Consider the following 24,791-nt stretch of genomic DNA (forward strand, 5'->3'; position numbering starts at 1 on the left):
TTTGTTTGATGTGTCTGTATGTTTGTTTTTTCTGTGGGGATTAAGAATAGTGAAAGACATTTCCATGTCACTATCAGTTGCCTCTAATGACAACGCATTGAAGATGTGGACATTTGATGTCCTAGTAAAGAAGAATAGACCATATATCTAATGGAATTGAGCAAGAAATAATGATTTGCATTGGACGTTTGTAGTGAATTTAGTACAACAGGGTCTGTGTACTTAACATAGTCGCTATTAATGCCATGCTCTGTGCAAGTGGAAGGAAAAGCAAGGCAATTAACCAAGGGTTTGCTTATCATCATTTCCATGTAATGACTGCAGGGTACCATTGAATATGGACGTCATCGCAATGATTCATAAATTTCTCTAATTGATTATGCAAATCAAGTCCAAATTTGCATGATCAACAGACCATTACGTTGGACTTCAGGACTTTTGCACCTGTTACTTACAGGTGCAAAAGATCATGAAAATTCATTCCTGACTTTTTGACTTATCCCGTTTGAGAGTGAGAACTTGGTACCCGAGTGACAACGTCGTAACAGACAGACACGCTGACAGACTGACACCCACTCCAACGCTAACCATGGTTCATATTTTATAACACAACTTGACGTCATGCCAAAAAACACATGAGGGTTCATCGGCAGGCTTCCCGGAAAATTGAGCGAAACATGGATGAGTTCCTGGAAACACTGCTTCCTTGAAGTACCCTGTTGATGAGGAAGTGATGACTGTTCAGAGCATTTTACGCATGTTGTATCTTGGCGAGAACTATACAAGCAGACGGACTGGTAAAAGTAGTTAACGGTTCACGATGTGAACATCTATAAATTCTACGCCATCGAAGAGGGACGGCAGTCGTTGGTGAACATTGTATTTACGTCCTTAGGGTTCATCGCCAGGTCAATTAAGGTCAGTACCCACGCTCCTGATTCTTATTCTCTTAGCAGAGTTTGGATCGGGGAATAGTAGTGGATGGGAGGTTGAGACAAGAAATCTCGGCCACAATGGAATTGATACTATTCCCGCCAAACCAACCTCTGCTTGGAGAATACTTAATTCTAACATTCACTCTGCTTGTGTCATGACAGACGTAAGTTCTGTACATCCGTCCCTAGCGCAATCCAAAACAAGGTAACGCAGTATCGGTTCATGATGATGGCAGCTACGTACGTGGACAACAGGTGTGACTAAATGTCTTAAACTTCTCCCCGCTGACTAATAAACCTACCAACACAAATTTGGTGGAAAACTGTCATTGTAAGTTTGTAACTCAGAAGACTATGGCATTGATTTGAACGAACATCGCATTTCGGCTCCAAGTGTGGCACCCGAGGACATGTTATAAGCATGACATGGCCAAACCAAGGAGGTTAATGTGATTTTTAACCTCCTTGGCCAAACGTTAATCTCCAACCAGATCCACGGTGCGTAATGTAACTTACCGTTTGACTCCCTTAGCCGGCTATACTCCCTGGCCAGCTTTGATACTATCTTATGGCACCGTGGGATCTACTTGGAGATTAGCCAAACGTATCCGAACCCGACGAGGAAGTGGAGAACACGGTCACCTTTTACAGCTTTGATGTTTACACGTTTGGTCAAGGACTTTATATCTTATATAAGTTGCGTTTGGTACAACTGATCTCTGGTTAGACCCGGTTCTATTACCACGTACCAAGGTACCAAAAGACGAACAATTGTCAAAGCTACAATTCTCTTGAACTTTTCTGTTACACATTAGAAGTTGTAACGTTAGAAAAATGTTAATCGCGCATTTTTAAACAACATTACGCAAACGATCGAGCCAAAGTTTCCCGGGTTGCAGTAGCGCCTTAGTTCACCGGGTGTGCGTTCGGTCAAAGTCCCTCATAAACCATTCACAAACAGCCCTTCAGAATAGAATGCGTATCTTATTTCCGTGTCACAGTGGGTCACTGGGGGGTAGAGTTCAGAAACTCCCTAAAGGTAAACAAAACTTAATGCAAGAGAGGCATATTTTTTGGTAGGTCTCATATAAATGGTAGACCGGGCATATGCTGAGGAAGTCCTCGCCAAATTGGATGTCCCTGTCACTCTGGATTCTCTAGCAAGCGTGTGCGGATTTTCCGCCAAGAAATGGTGGCTGTGGACGGACATGTTTTTTTTTTTTTGCATTTTGCAGGTTCAAAACTATCAGTGTTTCGTACGTCCTTCAGAACATTTGGTATGCCATAGCTGCGTCCGACATTTTTGTTCGAGTTATTTATCGACAAATATGAAATTTTGTATGTCCATGAAGTTGACATGCAAAAAGTAGGCCTCCTTTCCTATATGCAGGCTTCAGTTTTAGTAAAAGAGTGCAAAATGGCGCAAGTTCACAAAGAGTGCACTATAAACCAGTCGCTTCTTTGTTCTATTTGATTTGACGATAAGACAGCAATCATGTTTGTAGCCAAGTTACTAACCCCCAAAGTTATGAGTTTGGGGGTTATAATTAGAGATGCAAGCGAAGAAGTATTAAGCTTCCAACGACTGAAAAATCGGTTGACTCACAGCTCAACCCTTTTCATCCACAGAGTCAAAGAGTCAAAAATATATGTTGGAACAAGGACATTGGCGCAAGTCCCAGAATGTGTAATTGTGTATACAGGTCCTTTATTGTGGGCACTTCTTGCGGTCATGTCTGAGGTCTGTCTAGCAAGTGATATGGCGGGAAAGGTCTTTCACCCATGCCTCGGGCAAACCTTCTCAAACACGTGAATACACGAGGGGGGTTCTGGGTTTCATTCCTGGAACCTGTCACACTTTAACCAGAAGAAGTTCACACCAGAACAGTGGGTGGGGGCATATAGACTCACCTTTCGCGCGTTCTGTGGTCCAACGATAACAACAAACCACGGGAAGGCATGGCTTGCATGACGGCTGTGTGCGAGAGAGGGGAGAAGACGTGTTCTGGGGCCCATGGCACTGCCATCTCGAGGTGGCAGCTCGCATGTGTTTGCCTCAGCGTGGTCGCCATTACCCTCTCTCTTTTCACGCTGTTTTGGATGCACAAAATCGTGCAGGATTTGGGACAAAATTGCGGCTGTGAGGTGCGGGAGCGTGCGGACGAGGGACACTCTGCGTCGGTCGCTTCAATCTCCGGATCGTCGGGCCTACAAGACGTCGGGACCCGCGACATCGAGCCGGACACAGACGTGAGTTTAGCTACAAGCTTACTCTATGAGACCTAGGCATTTGACGTCTGCACCATGTACCAATATGCTCAGTAGTGGTCGCCAGGACCTGCACCTGCACACACGCGCACGTGCACAGGGTTATATTTTATAACAAATGTTGAAATCAAGACTATTTCAAAGTACCTGACACCTTACGGTGTCGTCGTCGTCGGTGCGGCAGTAGTAACGTATCCAGACTTTTTTGCTGTCCGAATAAGGAGCAACGCCCCTCCCCCTCTTCTTTGTGGGATTTGTGTGATACTTGTATTTTTTTCTGACCACATTTTGACCGAATAGCACTGAATGTTCCCAGTACACCGGTACAGCAACTAGCTAGCATTCTTCTTCGTTCAACATGGTTGACTGGTTGTGCTTTAGATACTGTCCAGTGGTGTGCGATATGAAAAGGGCATGATTCAAGCTTCATTTGGGGTTATTTTGATGACCTTAATCGTCCTCCATTTTATTAGCAAGAGGCATAGACGTTAGTTAGTAAAGCATGAAGCTACATGTACATAGCAAATGTGTCCGTCGAATTTACTGTGACACTTTGCTGGGGAGAAAGGTGTTCTGTCACTACTCACTGGCTACAGGAACCTTACTACCTAGGGTTTAAGAAACGCTATATATGTGAAACAGAAATAGTAGATCTATACTGGTGGAATGGGCGATAGCAGGCATGATTGACCATAACTCTAACACTCAGATTAGTATTACCAATTCGGGTAACTTTGCACTACTACGCTACATTACCGCTGAAGAACTTTTTGCGACAGGGACTTTAACTTTCAGCACGTCTTTCTAGCCTATGCATCTTCATGATCAGGTCTACAATAATTCAAAGTCAATCGTAAGCTAGTGTGATAGATAAAAACAAAGTCTGCGACCTGCCTAAACAGCTCAAACGACCTCAAACGACTCTAACAGATGTAGTGTACAGCTGACTAACTCCAAATAACTGGTAAATAGTTAGGACTTCTTGCGTTCTTTTTATTTATAAATGCATAAAAATGTACCCAGAGCGCCACACAAAGTCGTTGCCCCATGTAAGTTTCATATTAAAGTCGTTTGAGGTCGTTTGAGGTGTTTAGGCAGACCCCCAAGTCAGCATTACGGGTCATTGAACTTTTGTTAAAAGACCTTGCCTAGGTAACCATTGGAAAACATATGTGGGCGGTTCCGACGTTGTAAATGTCCAGTTGAAAACGTAAATAGGCAAAGTGATAAGGAAGGAAAGACGGACGGAAGTTATGTTATCAAATGTACATAGCAGCCAGGTGTATTGTACGTCTGAAGTAGATTCGGAAGTGCCTTTGTGATGATGCTATTCCTGTTCACTCCTCTGTTCACATACCCTTTTGAGCGTCAAGGGGTTTCATTTTGATTTTTTCTTCCTTGTTCATCGTTGCTCATTAAACATTAAAAACGCTAGTCATTGCAACAACAAGTTAAGTATTCAAGGCGTATTTCAAGGGTCACAGACCAACGTCAAGACAAACTTTGATGAACAAAGAAAACCTCAGCCAACGTCCAAATGATTGTTGCACTCATTGGTAACTCTTTTGATATTAGATACTTCTGGTGTGTCAACCTTAATTCTATCTTAGTTATAACCCTGCAATTAGTTTTCAACGTTACCAATAATGATGCTCATCTATTGATATATAAAAAAAGGCATATGGAAATTACAAGTGCGTAGCAGGGTATTATCTCTAGCTACATGTATTTCTATAGCGACAATAAGAGACAATAATATTTACTTAAAAAAGCATACCAAAATACCCCCAACGTCTCCTCTATTACAGACGAATACAAAACATTCATCTTAGAGTGAATACATCTCCATATTCTATGAAAATGTTGCATAGTTTGCCTCCTTCATGTGCTACCAAAACATAACCAGGGAAAGGCAGTAGTACACTACACTACACTACACTGAAGCTATACGAACTTGTCTCTCGTTACAAAAAAATGCTTCTCTAAAAATATTTCCTAAACTATTTAGAGCTTTTGTAAATTTTATGCAAATGCCTTACACATTTACATGATTTATGCACGGCGATGTTCATCATTGACTAACGTACACATGTTACAAGAACACAACTCCCATCATTAATCAAGCGGTTTTGGGAGGGAGTACTTATGACAACAATGCTCCGGACCGAAACCGTGCTGATAATTGTGCCAAACCAGACAGAACACACGACACGGTCTGATAAGAACAACAACACGGCGGCCGCACCAACCACAACGTGCATGCCACAACACACTCACGTAATGGCACAAAGCCAACTATGTCACTGGCATGGTCAACAGATCCGTCTGGGTCCCTGTTGCCAAACACACCGACTTATGCCCTACTGTTACGTAACTCTTCTCAAGGCCAAAATGAACCCGGGCGATGCCAGGTTGCAACAGAAAAATAACTCGTCCGACGAGTCTGCGAGCTCAAAAGGACATTTCCGTCCGGAATACCACATTCACGATCACTGTGCGACTTGGGGAGATCAGCCAATGTGAGCAGGTCACTGAAAAGAATAAGATTGATGCAGGTGATAAAGCGTTACCCAAGTCAAACAGAGAGCTATTCCATGTACGTACGTGTATGTCATGCCCCGTCATATTTTCTGTACATCTAAGCCAATACATACACACATGTACATCCATGCAAAAAAGAAACCTCATAACAACGAGTTAAGACCTCAAACATAAGAATCTATACGGACGTACAGCTCCTTATTGTGTCTCATGTCAATACTGTATAGCATAGATAACTTAAGCTTACATTGTCACATTGTGTCCTCTTTCAATATTTGTATAACCTAGAATCTACATGTACTATAATAATGTTATAATATAGTCAGTTGTCTTCTACAATATACCTCACTTTACCTTACATTGTACCTGTTACAATTGTGCAATAATCTTTCATTTGACCCGACCCAGTACAATGTAGCGATAAATTTGCAGGCGATGAATGCGCTCGATTTTCTGGCGATTTTGGAATTCGCTTCTAGGTTTATTAAGATTATTTACTTCTCTCTGTAAAGAATGTAAAAATTTTTATATATTCTTGTGCCCTGCAAACCACTCAGTTGGTCAGACGTGACGCGGACGACGAGGAGGATGAAGCGCAAAGTCGAATCAAAAGAGCTAAAGGTATCATCAAGTGCTATTGTGCTAGTACAATGTTGTATATGGGATATATGAATTTAGTATTCCATATCGTAAAAAAGGTGGAGCTTTGAACATATGCATGTTATGAGCTTAATCAAGAACACACCGTTGTGAAGATCAGTACTGTTTTTTTTTACCTCGTAGTAATGAAATACTTGTTTGCTTGAAATATGACCAAGTGACTTTCATGCTTCCCTAGGAAACAGAGACAAGAGGAAATTTTGCAAGAAAGTGACTAATTGTATGAAAAACGGTGAGTTATTCATGACATCATCTCGATTTGGACGACTGATTTAACACTCATGTTTTGAAGCTAGTAAAACACTTGCTTTTGAAGTGGCTATTCATTCAGGATAATGTTACTTTGACTCTTCTTCTTCTTAAGCGCCTGATGGCATGCTTTAAAGTAAATTTATTAGTTAATGCTACTGTCCCGTGCATGTCCACACAGACACGGACACTTACGGCTTCTTCGATGCACTTACAGTGATCGGAGAACTCCGACAGAACGTCACACAGGAGGTCCAAAAGCTGCTCACGGTACGAACATCTTTACCTATCATCGGTAACTTACGAGTAGGAGGGCACGGAATTGTTGGCGGCCTTTTTATTCTCCGTACATTTCATTTGCAAGAACATATAACGTTATACATGTACAAGTAAATGACGACAAAGCCAACACAGCTAAGTTGTTTCTTACATGTATGATTATATTCCTATGAACAGCCACTGCCTATATCTTTACAAATACACATTGAATGTTGAAATATGATTTCTTAAAATACTATTATTCGTCTTTATAGAGGAGCTACATCCACCGTGTCCGCCCTGACGGTAGGTGTTCACTATTGTGTTGTGTAGCATTACATCGTGTTCTTAAAGTAGTTGCACCATCAAATTGAAGACAAAGTTAAATAAAGTAAATCTGAAACGTCTTTCTCGTTGATCGAGCTGGGAAATATTGAGATCAGAATAGGGGTTGGTAACGGTACAAGAATTTCTTGTACAAGTCCGGTTCTGGTCCAGAGGATTTTTATGGACCTGAACCTGATTGTATGCGAAAACCGAAAGCAACGTAGCCTCTATCAGGCTCCGTGGATCGGTGGTCTACGGTGAGGAAAATGTTTCTACTGGCCGGCCGACTCCCCTTGCGTACTATTGACTCTATTTGTCTAATTTCTACAATTAGATCAGGCCACACCAATTTAATTTCTTGGTTCACGGATTCGCTCGCTCCTATTTTTTTGAAAAAAAAAAAAATTACCACTCAGCAAATTTTCACCATTAATGAAACCATTCACCAGCTTTCTGGTGTAGCAAATTGGCCTTTATATTATAAGCTCCTTAAAGTGTGGGTACAGGTGCTGTTACTGTACAATAATAGTGTTTTTGTACTTTTTTCAAGCTGAAAACTTTTTTTCTTTATGTTTTGGATTAGCCGTTACCTTTACCCCAACCATTTTACAATTTTTATTTTTATTTCGCCCTCTCGCTCCATATTTCTTGTGAAAAAATCCGTGAACCAAGAAATTAAATTGGTGTGGCCTCACCGATCCGGGAGCCTGGTAGAGGCTAAAAGCAACGGTCCATTTTGCTACAAAGGAATCTGTTTGATGAAGTATTCGACTAAAATCTCCATGTAAAATAGCGCTGACCGCCTCTGAACGCTTGACTGCAGCAACTTGGTAGAAATATTTATAAACTCTACTCAACTCTACTCTACTTCACCGATGTTATCTTCTTGTACTGGCAAACCCCAAAACGTGTTAACGCCTGCCAATATAATGTGATCATTTTGTAATTGTTCCAAAGCCGGTGGACTGGTCCAGCTTTTTCGTACCGATTTGAGAAGAAAAACAGTTTTTGAACCGGTTCCCATCCATAGATCAGAAGCTATGCTATCAAATGTCCAGAATGATACGCGTATATTCCATTTTACGGCATTCGTAAGCGTTAAACTGCATGTGCCCTGTGCACATGTATAACTAGTATTCAAATCACAGAAAGTCGTTCAGTGCTTATAACTTCGTGTCTTATCTGACAGATGTTGAAATGCTTGGCACCTTCAAAGACGTACAGGGAGGCGGTAAGTACAACTGCATTTGTGCATTTCATGGAAACTCTCCGACCACCAGCAACACAATAGATTTGAAATATAATCTTTTTTCATTGTCTTGGACTGATTAACTAACTGCAGAATGTCACTGAACCTTTTGTCTATCGAAAGAAACGGTGTTGAGTGTGAAAGTTGCCCCTGGAGACATCGCTGAGCGCTCTGGGGACGAGGGAACGACCACCATTCAAGGCGGCGGTCTCTATCTCGTATATGGCCAGGTAATTATCGAAATTTTATCTGGTAGTTGGTTGTCACCCCATGCAAATCCCGAACATTGCGCATGGGTCCTGTCACATCTAGGCGACTTTGCTCCCCACCACTCCCCAAACAAGGTCAGTAGTCAGTGGGTTGGGAGTAATCTGGAATCTATCCTTTTCTGGCTCCAGTTCGTTCCTTTGATTGCATCCAAGCAGAACATTATTTTCGCGCGGCTACTTTTGACTGAAATTCATTGACGGCTGTAGCATTGGAAGGCGAAAACTACTAGGCCACCTCGCTGACTGCTAGACAATATCTAGAAACCACCTTGCGCACGCCCTTGATCCTAACCATAGTCTGGGGAAGAACATGGGGGTTTTGAGGCCATGGACGGATATGTGACAGGGGCTTTATGTTGTTATTATCTCCAAGATGTGGGTAGGCAAAATCATCACGTTTTTCTGTTTCCCTGTTTCTGTTACATAGAACCTGAAGGGAGTTTGTAACAGTAGCGGGCAGCTAGGAAAACGTTATGCTTTTGCCTCCCCACATCTGCTTAGAGATTGGTATTATTCCTGATTCTACCAGTTTGTGCACTGCTAAGTTTAATCTCCGAGCATATCTACCAGCGGCAGGCAGGTAGTCATGGGCCGAAACCATCTCAATTTGCCTGGATGTTCTGTCAATGGCTACCTACCAGCCACCAGTAGATTATGCCAAGGAGGTCCCTGTTTAAGCTCCTTGATTATGCCGAGTATGACAATACTGTACACTGTCATCTTGATCTCCAGCTTACCTACAACAGACAGATGAAAGGAAAACGGCTTAGCTATAACGGACCTATGATTGTGATCTATGACAAGAACGGAAACTCAGACAGGTTTCTGAGTTGCCTGCAGCCGTATCCCGTGAACACCACTGGCATCCCCACATCGTGCTTCACTGCGGGTGTGGTACCTCTACAACAGGGCATGAGGATCAACTTGACAGCATCCGTCATGGGGGAAATCTACATCGACGACGATAAGACCTTCCTTGGGGCTGTTAAGTTGGCGGAGCTACCTGCTGTACCAAGCGATGGAGGATAGAGGACATTCAGCTGTTTGCATGTAGATTGTACAAATCTGAGATGTGTCCACAACACGGAGGTTCATGGATCCAAATGCACATGCACAGATTAAGGGTGAAGGCCCCTGAGACATAAACAAATCAGGACCACTCATTTGGATGCAAACAAACCGACAGAGGCTATATACATATGGCCATGTATAAAGCACGGTTGAGACAATAACTGTTAACAAGCCAGAGAACTTCATCTTTGACATGAATTACATTTGGGCCAGGCAACACACATTGTTACATACCATGGTTAGCCTGCACCACACTAGATTGTAGCATGTGACAACATCGGTCACCTTACAATCTGTTAAAGGAGGACTGCGTTGTTGATAGTCCATCCAGGATTAGTATTTCAACAATGGACAGTTACAATCATTGTGAAGTGATTGCAGTGGATTTCAGTCTTGGGGAACACAATGGCTGTAGACTTGTAATCTGGTATTCTTGCTACATTAGCCCTTATCTGGGTACTGGGTATTAAGTTACAGTGTACAATATTCAATGTATCGTTACAATGGACATCCATATGTGTGTATGCAATTACAATCATCAAAACCTCCACATACATTTCAAGTGCACCCTGGATAATAGTATTTCTTGATAACGGCTATAGTATAAGGCTGATTACCAATCACACTTTTGTAGATATTCAAAGTTTTTCACAGCAGTGCCCAAGAAGAAAGGTTCTACACAGTGCAGAGTCGGTATTTACTGCAAGAAGACACTGGCACCTTTTAAATCTATGTACACATGTACTAACATACTGTATACAGCTATACATGTTTCCTTCAAAGAAAAAAAATTATGAAGCCAGAAGTTACAGATCCTTATTGTAAAAAGCACTGTACGTTTCACCGCTGTAAGACAAGTACAAATGTATATGTCATGTAAGGGGTTCCAATATCTATAGAAACAGCAGAACTGACTCAGCTTTCTACACAGAAGACATATACTTGCAATGTTTTAGTGTTGCTGATGGTAAAATTTATTCAGGATTACATCATCGTAGTGGCAGGTAGGTGGAAACCATTCTTCTCTGGTTTCCTAGTCTAGTCATTACTAAACCTGAAAATGTCACATACACAGTAGTACACATTTTCATATATTCATGGCAGTGAAGCATATTAAAATTGAGTAGCATAAAGTGCCATGGCATGTACTATACTACTTCACTCTAGGTTTACAGTACTACTGAAAAAGAAAAAAAAAAAGATCTAAATCTGGGGCGTATATGAACATTGACAAAAAGCATCTCTGCAATGTCCAGAATGTTTATGAAACAAAATTGGTGGTTTTAGTGACCTCCTGGTGTGGCTGAGGACCCTCCAAAAATAATGACTGCAATTGCAAATAGACAATCAACCTGAAAAACAGGTTGTTGTATGTCGGATGTGATGAATCATCCTCCTCAAAATGGCCCAGCTTTTATCAATCATGTGTCACAAAGCTTGGGTCGCCACTCAAGCTGTGTGAGTCTCTCCCATAGGAGAAGAAAATGGCGGAAAAGGTCCACTCTTCAAAATACGGACTTGCAGTTACTTGCTATTGCAACCATTGCCTTATTTTGCAGCTGTAAACACAACTTACTGTGGTAAGCACCAACTTGAAATTGTCTGAGATAGTACCATATCATGTTCTGTGTAGTACACACTTTTGAATAGGACACACTATAGTATTGGTACATAATTGATATAACACTTAATAACATATTGCAGCATATAGAGGTTGACTGTTGAGATTATGTTATCTATCATTGATTGAGACTGACTTAAAAACTAAAATATGATACTTAAGTGGTTGCACAGGAGTCCTTGTTAAAGGCCAGTTTCTGTACATGGCATACTCGTATTTACAGTTTTACAAGTTATATAGACCTTACATAATTGTGTTATGGTGGTTGCTTTATACGAGGAAAAATTAATATTGAGAAAAGCAACATCCCACATGTACATGAACTCTCTGCCTGAGCCTGGCCAGGTTTAGTGACCGTGCCAGCTATGGCTGGGTTGCAATTTACTGTAGCCGTCCCTGTGTGCCTGGAAGAACAAAAAGAGACAAGGGAATGATGTGCTGCTTTGCACCTTTTGTCTATATGTGTACAGCTAGGCAAGAGTAAATTTAAGATCTTAAAAACAAAAAATACTCATCAACTAAACATGATCAACAATAACGGATTATTTAGAGAAAGTTTATCAGTTCATAACTGAAGGCTAATTGCAAGGATATGGTACCAACATTAGAGACATACATGTGAGTGATGTGCTAATGAATAGCTAATCGACATTATTCTAACAAAAACTAAACAAATACTTGTTTATGTTGGCTACATCTTACATACCCTTGTACAGGTATCTATGCAAAATAAACAATGAAAAGAGAACTTGACATGAACTTTTATTGTTATTAACTACTTACTGACTTATTGACTGGCTTGAAAGTATGTGTATTCATGGTCAGGAAAAGACTGCAGAAAATCTTCTGGTCTTACCTTGTATTTATGCCTAGCATCTGAGATCTTCTGGAATACATTGAATGGTCGACGGTAGTGCTCAGACCTGTGTGACTTCACCTTCTTTGTCTGTAAAGGAATGAGATAATGAGAAAAAGACAAACATGATGTCACATGTAGTACACACACGTACACTAACTCAACCCTTAATGAAAATTCATTAATATGGATAATAAATAGAGCGTTAGGAACAGTGATGAAGTACTGTAAATCTCGACATGTCTGCAGTGATTATATTTACACCGTGACATCATGACACTGCATATATATGCGTATGTGTGCATTTCTATTGAATTGCTACTGTACTACAGAATTGTTTCCACCGTTATTGCAAAAACCCATTTTCCCTTTCGATTGCAAAATTGAGTGAGTCCCAGCGAGAAAAATGGACGTTACACAGTCAAAACTTAAGAAACTCTGACAAAATCACACTAGCACTCTGCCGAACCAAAAATTGTCCCCAAAACATGAATTTTGTCCCACCTTCCCCTTGTCCAACTCCTCATCCCACTCGTCCCTCACACCTCGGTGGAAGTGCCTGTCACGGTCGGCCTCTCGGTTGACGTAGCTCCGGTCTCCATCCCAGGATAGCACTGCAACAATAGAGAGCAACTGATGAGGGCCGACCAAGACAAGAAATCAATGATCTGAGACCTCCATTAAATATTTGGGGAATTTCTTGTCAAATTCGTTATTATGAATTTTTCAGTAATTCTGTATATGCATTTTCTTGCCTGTGCAACTTTAGACCGGGGCCAAACTAACTTTGTTACAGTATCTTCCGTCTCACATCCTGTTAATTTACAACATTAAAAGAACTGTGGAGACACTAAAGAGAAGAACACAGACTAAAACCAATACCTCCAATGTCTGTTTTCACAGAGCCTCAGAGGCAACAACTTCGGTGTTTGCATCAAGGAAGAAGCTGTCAGTAAAGCTGTATTACAGCTGTATTACAGCTTTATGATCAAAAGACACATACAAGATCAGAACAATGTGTTGATCATAAACAAGGTCTCATAACTCTAAGCTTAGCACTACTTTTCCTTCCTTCAAGTTGTACCAACCTTTTGCCCCATACCCCTTGTTGTTAGACCTCTCCAGCAGCTCATCAATGGATCGTGATGATGACGTCATCCGGCCATCCCAGGAACTGCTCTTGGAGCTGCGTTCGCTGTCGTTAAAACGTCTGTAGCCGTCACGGACATCCTTGTCCCACCGCTGGGAAATCACTGAAAGTCAATATAGAAAAGTTCATTTCTCTAATCAAGTAGCACACAACATACAGTTACTTCAACATCAAAATTCTGTGATTAACTGCGTCAAAACATGCTAAAAAAATCTAACTTCTGAAGAGGGCTGTCTACAGTTTTAAATCTTTTCCATCCCACTCATTGTTTTGGAGGCCATGCTGTTCACTTCTGTTTTTTCATCCTACATTTACATTTTCATCACTATCATGTCATGAAGTGCATATATTTGGGATAGGGTGGAAATTTTGTAAGTCCCAAAAAGCAAACTTAAGTCCTGGGATGGATGGAGGGATGGGTCCTGGAAACAGCCCTTCTTCTAAAGTATCCATGCACAGGAAAACATAAGTATAAGGTAAATGGTGTCAACCTAGGTACCACCTGATTACTACCATGGCTCCTAACACTCGCTGCCTTGACTTTTTCAAGGCAGCAAATATAATTGGGTAGTAATCAGATGGTACCCAGGCTAAAAAGGTGTTAGTTTTGCCAACAAAACGGGTTACCAGCAGCACATGTTGCACATGTAAGAAACTGAACACAACTGAGAGATGAACCGAACTACTACTGTGCAAGGCTCACCCTCACCAACCCTTGCCCTTCTTCTACTTAGCAAAGGGGGCGATGTTTCCTCCAAGGAGGTGGGTGGGAGGTGGGCAGATCTCCAATCTTCACAGACACTGGATTACTTTTTCCTGGCGTACTGGAAAGACTTGTTTCATCATAGATGAGATGGTAACTGCTTGAAGGAGTCTTCTTGTACATGGAATGTAACATTTTCTTTGTACTTGAAAGCTGAAAGGGCTATGGTAGCATCTTGCAAGTTTTTGGCACATTCCTTGCCCTCCTTGTATTAATGACCTCAAAATACAGAACGCTAATAAACAAAAACAATTTACAAGTCTGTTGCTTTCTTGAACAGTAGTGTTTTACAAAAACTGCAATAGTAACTAACAGAATACCAATGGCAAGCTGGATAATATATCCGTTGTCTTTTTACTTAGCATCTCAACAGGTGGAGACTTTGTAAAATTTCAGGAACAAAGTTGAACGAACAAGTACTGTATCATTTTCACAACAGCTTAATGTCAGTTTGAAAATGGCTGTATATTCATCACATTTTTAGGTTTCTATATAATTGAGTTTGAACACAATTGGAATCATTTTCTCCAAAAGTAGATTGTGTTTTGGCTGACCATTACGTCTTGTTGGCTGCTTTGATCAGCATGGGTGACTCTGGGCTTGACGGAGCCCTGCAACCTGGCTTGGGCTTGAAGAAGCTATAATAATTGAGCCTGGTTTGCACCAATCTATTCTGCTCCTGCGCAGTCAAGGGTAAAGGGAAGTTCTTCTCACAGTGTTCAAACTCTTCTGAACTCTGGCAACTATCTAATCCCATTTCAAAATCTGCTGCATTCATTGTGGGAAGACTACAGGAATCTACTTGACCTAATTCTGCTCTCTTGTCACCTTCTTCTTCCACACACTCTGTGTTTTGCTGCAGCTTATCCTTTGTTGGTGTTGTGCTTAACTGGTGACATGTACAGCTATGTTCTACAACTACACACACAAGGCTTTTCCTTTTCAAACTCTCAACCCTTTGCCTTGGCTCTTCTTGGTTGATTCCCTTGTTTGCTGGACTGGCTGACTGAGGATTACTGGGATCATCAGTTGCTGGTGGGTGATTGTCACCTGAACTCTTTGCACTGCCTTCAGTCTGAGATTCAGTAACTTGTTGAAGGGCTGAACAACCAACATTGCCTTTGAGACAGTCCCCATAGCCAGTGTCTTCCCTTTCAGACATGCTTTTACCCATTCTAGTTGAGGGATTTTCTTTTATCTTGCTTTTCTTGGACTTCTTCCTTTTATGTTTTGGGCTGCTTTTGTCTTTTGCATGCTTCTTCCTCTTCTTCTTCACTCTTTTCACTTTCGAGTCTTCTGATTCAGTCTTAAGACTGTCTTTGTCCTCTTTCTTGTCTTTCTTCTTGTGTTTATGCTTCTTTATTTTGAGAAGAATGGTGTCAGAAGGGCTGACTGTTTCCATATGCAATGAAGGAACAGCATGCAGCTTGGAAGACTTTGAATTTTCACTGCTGGATTGTGCCTGATATGACTGAACATTCTCATCTACTTGCCCTGATAACAAACTTTCTTTTTTCTGAGTGCTTGAGGTGCATTCAGCTGAATCATACCCTCCATTTGGCAAGGCTATATCTTGTGTTATATCTGTCTTTAAGCTGTTTTCAGGCTGAGAAATGCCTGTACTAGTATCTGACATTTCAACCTTTTCTGTGCAGTCAACTGAGCTAAGTTGCAACAGACTGATAGGCTTTACTGCGATGCTCTGGTTTTCAGAATGAACTTCGTCAGTGGTGTCTAGATGGGCAGCACTTTCTGTGACCTTTGATGTTACTACTGACTCCTGTACCTTTGAGGTAGCTGCATTTTTGTCATCTCCAGCACCTTGTTTCTCATCAACACCATTGAAGGAAACCTGTGGCTGGATGTTTTGGCGAGAATCTAAGGACATGTCATGGGCATTACATGTTAGGGCCTGGTTGTCAAGAGAGGATTGCTCACTATTTTGCGTATTTTCCTCAGAATTTGAGCAGGACAGCTCCACTTCTGAAGTGTACCTAGAGAGACAGCGCTTCAGCTTCATCCTGATTAACCAGGGGTCAAGGGTCAACTGTACCTTCTCCATCATGCCTGACTCAGTGTGTACTTTTTTGGTCACTTTAGTTAGTACCTGGTTACCGAGAGTTAACTGAATTAGTCTACGAAAGTTACTGTTAGTACTACTGCCAGCGCTACCAGCTACATTAGGTGATACTGAAAGGTGCTTTTGTAACAACATACCTTGTTTTTCGGGTCGCTTTTCGTACTGGTGATGCTTTTTCTTATCCGAATCTTGGTCAAGAGAGTCATCTTCATAATTTCTTTTATGTTTTCTTTGAGTTTTATTGTCAGTTCGAGCTGCTGTGTTTAGTTTGTGTTCATCTCTTTCCTTTTCGTGCTTTTTCTTCTTCTTCTTGTGTTTCTTGTGTTTTCTTGAGACCTTTTCTACAAGTCTATGATGATGGTGGTGATCTCTGTGCTTTTTGCGTTTCTTTTCATATCCAGAATCGTCAGAGTCCTCCGAATCACTGTGTCTTCTCTTCCTCTGTGCTTCAGGGTCTTTCCTTGAGTCTCTTGTCTCTGAATGTTGCACACTGAGATACCCGGAGTCATTTGAGTAGTGTCTACTTGAGGATGAACTCTCCTTGTCAGAGCTGCCTGACCTACTGGCTGTACCATTGGTTCCAACTGTGTTGTAGTCGCTGTGACTGAATGTGTCCCTGCTGATACTACCAGACCCTTCGGTTTTCAGTTTCTTCCCATGATCTTGATGGTGGTCATCGGATGAATGATCCCGCTTCCCAGAGACGAGACTGGCTTCTGACAGCTTCTTTTGCGGGTGAGTGCCGTTGTGGTTGGCCTTGATTTTGCTCACATTGTTGTGGTGAGTCTGACTTTCTGTTGCCTTTGTTTTATCGTCCAAACCGTTCCCTGCAACTTGTGAGTCCCCTACTTTGTCTTTGCTCTCCAGAGCCGACACCCTGGCAGCCGGAGACATGCCTTCTGTAAGATTGCTGGGAGGGTTTGGTAGATGCTTCACGTCATCAACTGTCCATTCGCCACTGCTGGACCGAACTCTGTTGCGACGGAAACCTGCGAAGGGAGCTACAGTCTGTTGAGCTGAGTCGTTAGCTTCCTCATCCTTGGTCTCCTCGTCAGACTTGCCTACAGAATGTCCATTAACCCTCTCTTGTTCGGGATTGGCTGGTCCTTCCGACTTGGCACCATTTCCAGGAGTCTCGGCGGGATGTTCATTCTGCTCTTTTGTTGCAGTGGAAGTAGATGACGGGGCAACATTCACAGTTTTTGAATCACTAGTAGTAGGGCTGGGCTGAGCATGTTCTACCAGCTTCTGTTGCTTTTCTGAATCCTCAGCCTGGGTTTGGACACTGCCGTTGGTGGATGTCTTGTCATTGACGGCAATATGGCCATTCCTGCTCTCACCGTCACTATCTGATGACTCCTCATCGGAATAGGGTACAATTGTGCCAGAGCTGTGGGTAGCAACTGACCCGTTGTGTCCGTTAACCTTAGCAGTGGCAGTTCCCACGCCGTTCGTCAAACCTTCCTCCTTCTTCTGCTGTGATTGAGCTTTCTCAGGTTTCGCTGTGGGGGCAGCTGCCGGCTGCACAGACAGTTTCTTGATAGAGAAGGCCAACTTCTCCCTCTGGGACTGGGGAGGGATGCTGGAGGGTCGGAAGATTGAGGACTTCTTCTCCACCTTGGGCGGGGCGGGGATCGTCTTCGGGGTGGGCGCTGCAGCCTGCGGCTTGTGGACAGGGGTGCTCTGCCGTGGCACGTGGGTTCCCAGTGGTCCATTGGACACTGTTCCTGGAGTAAAAATTACACAGAAATGTGTTAATATCTTGCACTGACACCAACCCATGTCAGGAAGGCCACAGCAATATAAAGCAATACTGGATACATGTATTACTGTAACAGTTTTACCCTCAAATATCTGTAGTTCATTAAAGCAAACATGCAAGTCTTTGTAGTGGTTGAACAGACTACATACACTATCGAGAGATCTTTGTGAACAGTACAAGTCATTGTCTTACCAACGAACATTAAAGAACTAGGAAAGAGACATACCATTAGTTTTGGCCTCCTGGGTTTTCTTCATGTGAGAAGGGAGCTGGGGACCAATGAAGGCATGCTGAAATAGGGTAGAAACTATCTTAATCAAATATCATCCAAACATAGATCTTGAGAGGTAAAAAAAACTTCATACCTATTGTTAGAAACACATTTAAAGTGCTTAACTAAGATACCATTGTATTACAAGCACCAAATCAAATATTGTTTATTATTTTAAATTCACTTGTGCATCATGACAATAGTCTTGTTGATACCTACCCTTTGCACTCCAGATGTCACAGTGGTGTTGACCTTAGTCTTGGCAATCCCTTGTGGCCCATTCTTAACAATCTGGATGGAATAAAATTGAAAACATCTTTAGACTCTCATACAATGAGGCATCTACTGGTCGCCTATGTTCACAGTCATACTCTTTCACAGTATGAAATCTGTAGGATTCCTTGACATTTCCAACCACTATTCACAACATCAAACAGTAGTCCTTTCTGACAAATCTTACGAGTATCATTACTATCAAGGCAGGCAGATATATCTACGACACAAAAGCACAAAATTGTCTCATTTTCCTACCAAACCCAAATAAATACATCACAATGCTCCTGCATCTACATGTATGTTGAATATGCAGCTATTTAAACCAATGACAACACTGGTGGGAATTTCAAGAAACCAAAGATGTTGTTACGTTAGAAACTTGCATGGAAGTACCTAAACCTACAGTTGTTAACATGCTACCAACCTTAACTGGAGCAGAGCCAGTGGTAGCTGCTGAAGATGCTCCTGTTTCCTTAGACGGTATTCTTATGTAGAATAACAGATATGCCTGCTGGGATAGCACCGTATTCAGCCCTACCTGCCGTACCTGCAAAAATATTGGGCAAGATATAAACAATGTGTCATTACACACAAGCAAAGCATGTATACATCAAATCTCTATCCTTTTCTTAGACGGTATTCTTATGTAGAACAACAAGATAGCACTGTATTCAGCCCTACCTGTCATACCTGATAAACATATGGCGAGCAACAAAGTCAAAAGACTGGACAGCTACTTACAGGCAATGTAGGTATACATTTTAAATCTTCATTATTTGGTGACAATAAACATTTCTTGAAAGGAACAACAACTATGGCATATCCCATAGGGGCTAACCATAGCACATGGATTGTTTAGCTTTAAACACAGTAGGAATATGTTTACATTTCACAAGAACTCCAAATCACAATGAACTATAATGAATAAAGAACCCACCAAACTATCATTCATCATATGCCATACTCCATTGGGAGCCTTGATGAAGCAGTAGTAGTGTCCACCATGGCAGGAGAAACCCTGATGCACCAGGACAGCATACAGCTTGTAGATTACTGGCGGTCCCTGTAACAGTGAACAGGTTAATGTTGAGGCTACACATCAAATGTAAAGACTACTGTAGCTATCTTTAGGTTTTTCCAAAAATCTTTTGTCTATTTGGTTTTGGACAGACAAGGACAATGTGGCACTGCACTCAAGTTAGTAACTTAGATAAACAGAGCCACATACACAGTACAGACAGAAGGTTATGGTAGTCTTTCCTTTTACCTCACCGACCAAAGTCAGGTACCCATTTTTACACCCGAGTGAAGTGAGGAAGGTCTTGTAAAGTGTCTTTCCCAAGGGCACAATGTCGGGGGTATGGCGAGTAAGGAACTTGGGACCTCTCGATTCCGAGCCGAATGCTCTACTAGTTACGCCACACACAACACCAAAAATCTTTAGATTTATGATTCATGTATTGAGTAAGCTTAAAGGTTAACATTTCCAATCCACACAATCTAACACAGAAGCTCTGCACTATTTACAAAACATTGACAGTCAATCAATTTTTCAGCTCATCTTTCAAAATGGATAGTCAAATACAAGCCTTACCTCTTGGCTCATATATGCCCTCAAGTTCATTGTTTCTGAGTACTGGACCTCTTTAGTAACCTTCAGTCCCATGTTGTTGAACCTGTGAATCAAAGTAGAGCCTTGTATTTCATCTAATTTCCTTCCATTTTCTAATGTCTAATGTTTTTCCGATAATTGCTGGCATGAAAGATTACAATTACAGGGGCACGGATTGATTTCTAACTAAGTTGAGAATACATCCGATTGATATTCCCAAGCAGATCTTCACAGGGCTTAGCATAACGTTTCTTGGCTGATCGCTTTATTGGACAACAGGGCCCTCAGATAAATAGGGCAAACAGAAACCATCATTAACCACTGCTTAAAGACTTGCTTGGAGATTTATATTATCACACTTTAATTCCTAAGGAAATCTACAATGCTGATGGTCCATTAGAATGCTGAACACCCACCTTTTAAGAGATATGGTTAAGACGTTGGGGGCTCTGTGTATGCTGAGCTTCTTCACAGCTTGGCACTTCCTTTTACACTTCTCGCAAGAGTACGCATTCTCGTCTGACATCTGCTCAGCTCTGACATAGCGCTCAAGGCACTGTTGTACTGATGAACCCTGAAAATCAGCACGACATGCAACAGTTTACTGTGTAGCTCATGATCGCAAAAGCATCATCAAACACACTGAATTAAGTACAACTGAACTATGCCCAAAAGCAGGAAATAAAATCATATCCAGTTACTTGAGTAACTGCTTTTTGGCATATCTTATTACCTGGATGTCTAATCTTCATCAACGTACAACTGAACTACATTGCTAACAATTTCTCTTAAAAAATCAACTTGACAACTTACCCGGATGTCCAGAGGAAGGTCCAAGAAAGGATCGAAGGTGTTGCTCAAGTTCGAGCACCTACAGCAGCGAACTGAAACAGAATATACACTGTACATGTAACAAGTACTGTAACAAGGTAACAATCTAATATCAGGATAATGCAAATTGAATGCTCTGTTATTGATACCTTTATTGCATCAATTTATGAAACAGAAAAACACATATAAGAACTTTCTACATGAAGTACATGTTTAATCAAATATAAGAAACATGTGTACAATGTTATTAATGGCATATTAACCCCCTTAATAATACTATAGCATACAAAAAATGCTTTACAAAATTAAGTATGACATTGTGATTCTCCTTACCCTGACTTCTGCAGTAGCCACTGAAAACCTGGTAGACTATGGTGGTATTGGCCGTTGAGGTATCAACACTGTGGTAATGGAAAAGAAACAACAACATTGTTATGACATATGATGGAATAAGCAGTTCCAGAATTATTGTATCCAAAATGTCACTAAAGCATGGCAGAATGAACATTTGAATATATGCACTTACTTCTTATTTGGGTTGATATTACAGTTCATGAGGCAAGCCCTCTGCATGGCATTCACCACACTCATGAAGAACTCGTGCGCATCTTCCTGCCGACCAAACTGCATTGTCTTTGCTATACCTGTGAGAACAAGTCAGGTAAAAATATGAGAGCAACCCTGGCTTAAAAAGTAGCTATTCTACATGGCTTCTTCTCAATTTGAAATTGACAAACATGTTAATCTTTTCACAGGGTGACTGTGAGAACAAATCATGTGAAATTTAAGTACAAACCTGGCTTTATCAGTTTATTTGTTTATCCTACTCAGTTACTCATGCGTGAAACCTTTACAGGGTGATATTGAATGTAAAAATCTAAGGCTGACATAAAACAAGGGATTGACTTATTTCTCAACAGAGTAGACTATTCTGATTACTGAACTAAATATAATTTATTATCAAGGAGAAAATCTGTCATTTTTTGGAACGGGTGTAATGCTAATGTACTTACTCTTGAGCCTATTAATGATGGTCATTGGTCTGATGCTGTGAGCGTTCGAGTTGTTAAATACTCTGTGAAGATGTCGTCCCAACTCACACATCATACACCAGTCGCTCACTCGACCTGCATAACAAATACAATAATCAATACATGATACTACTATCAATTTTGAAAACAATCATATATTCTACTTACTATACAATACATGGCAATACTCCCTTACATATTACATTGACTCGTACTATTATTACTGGTAACATTTTGGATACCATAGCAACAACAAAAATAGCATAAAAAGGACCTCAATGGATTTGTTTGACATTTTGTACACAGAAGTAGCTGTTTGGCCACCAGTATTGACTCTCTATTGATTGTATTACTGTGTTGGGATGTGGTTAGGCAGTAGGTTGCCTGTGTTTACACAATCTCTCAGCCACCTCCCTGTTGCGATGGGCAGGCTGCTAGGAGCATGATTTAGTCAGCTCAGCAGGCAGCAAGATGAAAATTGCCTGCACAGTTGCACAAACAAACTTACATGACTGTTGATGTTCTGACATGAGGTGGTTGACCAGGGGTGCTGTGTAACTGAGACACTGGATAACTGAGTTGAGGAAACAAGTGTTCCCCATGTTGTCCAGTCCCACCCCTACTTTAGCAACTTTGTCCCACTGGATACGGAGCTTGTCGGGAGCAAACAGCACTCTCTTTGGTGGTGGAATGCCATCATCAGGCATGTGTTTTCCTTCCATTTTTGATCCTGTCAGAGAGATACAACCATAAGCAAACTTCTAGTAGTGGAGACACTGGAGAGTAGGGGGAGTGTCATATTCATCTTGATGTCAAGTTGACAAAAAACTTTCCTTTTAATTTTCAGATAACTTTCGAATTACTAACACAACAATAAACAGCAATCCCAATCTCACTTAATTTTCTATATTTTGTGGCATATGTTGCAAAGTCATCATCACATTATAAACACACAAGTATACAAGTATATTGGCTGACAGGCTGAATCAAAGTTCAAAACTTGAACTATGTGGCTCCAGATGTCTTAATAAGGGACGACTGCAGTGTGCAAGATGTCTGTAGCTTGAGGAATGAATCTACTCTACTATATAAACACACAAGTATACGTTACGACGCTGCAATGGTTGCAGAAATATTGTAGTGGGTTTAGCTTGCACTTACGTGAACCTGAGGGAGAGTTTTCTGTCTCCAAAGCCTTACTGGATGTTGCTGATGGATTCAGACGTATGTATTTTGACTTCAGCTTATCTAGTTCGTACGAAAATGGCTTTCTGGCCGGGGTAAACTCGACCTTTTGTAAAAGCACCTGAAAAAAGAAAACATTGGTTTGAACTTTGATACAATGCTAAATACATCCCAACGTGCAAGCCTGTGAGAAAAGCAAATAATTTGTTGTCTTGGCTCAAGTTGGCTGCCATTCAAATAAAAGTGAATTTTCATCAACTCAAGTCAGTTTGTGATCTTAAATTAAAGAAACTATTGCTCCTAAACTATTGTGGTTTGATAGATTCATGTCAATGGTACAACTTACTTGTTTAGCTGCCGCTGATACCGTTTCTTGGAACTGCGAATCAAAGTCTGCAGGTTCAACGGACTCAACCTTTCGACGAAGCGAAGAGCTCAGCTTCTCTGTTATATGTCCCCGTGACATATCATTGGCAAAATGCAGGGCTGGCATACTCCTCTTGAGATGTTCTGATTCTAGCACAAATCATGAAACAATGAAACAGATGAAAATTTGGAATTAAATCTTCTAACTCCAGAGTCATATCATTTTACAAATGCATTTAAAAGTGAAATAACAATTTCCATATCACCTTGCATCTAGGTCTTTTTGTAAGACTACAATATCGGAATATAATTTATCAGTATCGCAGGAGCTTTTAGCAGGTGCCAAAACAGGTGATGAGAAGCTTGCCCCCCTCCCCAAAGCGGACTTTCCGGTATCTTTCAACGTCTTTGTTTTGTCAGTCGATATCTATTCGAGCTGACACATCATTCTTACTTAACAACATTGATAAAGTTTCACCTATGCAATGAGACATTCGATGAACACTTATCCTAACACATTCGTCTATAGCACCTCCTTGTCGGGTGGACAGGACAAACCACGTGGTACCAAGCTTGGACGCAAACCCTAAACCGGCGGAGACTTGCTACAACCAGGCGGTGTGGCAATCAGCGAAAAACTTTGGCAAAGAGCCGCACTCAGATAGCAGCTACTGGCGAGGTGTATCATCCTTTAACAAGCTGTCAACACTATTGGTCCATAAAAACGGAATTAAAATGACGATGACGAAAAATGAAGGAAAGGGCGGGAATCTAATTTTGTGACATAATTTTTGGCAACAGCATGGACGTCGCAACACAAAACGCAACCACCCTCCGGCCTCCTCCCGTATTTCCCCAAAATTTGCACATAAACAGAATATTAGCACACATCTATTTTAACATACAAGCTCTGCAAGGTATAGGGGTCATATTCTGAGCGAAAAGTTGACGAAAATTATCCGTATGAATGAAAATTCTGACGATAACTTACCATTAGAATCTCTTCGCAGGTACAAAATTCTAGTATTCGAAAAAACAGACAGCTGCCATAGCACATCCGGGTACTTCCTCCCAGAAACGCTCCCATCATGCTTTGTAAGGTAAATAGTAAAATAGAACACAAGGTCCTATTGGTCAGAGCTATCTTACTTCCACCAATC

At 41.3% G+C, this 24,791-nt stretch overlaps 2 protein-coding genes across 3 annotated transcripts; one reads left to right on the forward strand and one right to left on the reverse strand.

The window, feature by feature from the left end:
* Positions 1 to 2,173: 2,173 nt before the first annotated feature.
* Positions 2,174 to 11,027, forward strand: LOC118428812. Of its 2 annotated transcripts, none has more exons than XM_035839030.1 (8): positions 2,174 to 3,185; positions 6,302 to 6,365; positions 6,583 to 6,636; positions 6,835 to 6,923; positions 7,187 to 7,217; positions 8,428 to 8,469; positions 8,611 to 8,717; positions 9,489 to 11,027. In XM_035839030.1, the coding sequence occupies exons 1-8, from the start codon at positions 2,895 to 2,897 to the stop codon at positions 9,783 to 9,785; spliced, it is 975 nt and encodes a 324-aa protein (XP_035694923.1). In that variant the 5' UTR covers positions 2,174 to 2,894; the 3' UTR covers positions 9,786 to 11,027. The 2 variants fall into 2 exon arrangements, with proteins under 2 accessions (XP_035694923.1, XP_035694924.1); XM_035839031.1 differs by having other exon boundaries at positions 2,176 to 3,185; positions 6,871 to 6,923.
* LOC118428555 (ubiquitin carboxyl-terminal hydrolase 36-like) lies at positions 10,786 to 24,430 on the reverse strand. Its single transcript, XM_035838650.1, has 19 exons — positions 24,110 to 24,430; positions 23,612 to 23,781; positions 23,242 to 23,386; positions 22,589 to 22,810; positions 22,063 to 22,176; positions 21,576 to 21,693; positions 21,383 to 21,450; positions 21,032 to 21,102; positions 20,635 to 20,792; positions 20,201 to 20,282; positions 19,523 to 19,669; positions 19,031 to 19,153; positions 18,550 to 18,621; positions 18,286 to 18,349; positions 16,435 to 18,024; positions 13,393 to 13,557; positions 12,809 to 12,918; positions 12,305 to 12,394; positions 10,786 to 11,852 (listed from the first exon to the last, which is right to left on the reverse strand). The coding sequence occupies exons 1-19, from the start codon at positions 24,123 to 24,125 to the stop codon at positions 11,796 to 11,798; spliced, it is 3,582 nt and encodes a 1,193-aa protein (XP_035694543.1). The 5' UTR covers positions 24,126 to 24,430; the 3' UTR covers positions 10,786 to 11,795.
* Positions 24,431 to 24,791: the final 361 nt, after the last annotated feature.

The sequence above is a fragment of the Branchiostoma floridae genome, chromosome 13 (assembly GCF_000003815.2).
Source record: "Branchiostoma floridae strain S238N-H82 chromosome 13, Bfl_VNyyK, whole genome shotgun sequence".
NCBI classification, from domain to species: domain Eukaryota; kingdom Metazoa; phylum Chordata; class Leptocardii; order Amphioxiformes; family Branchiostomatidae; genus Branchiostoma; species Branchiostoma floridae.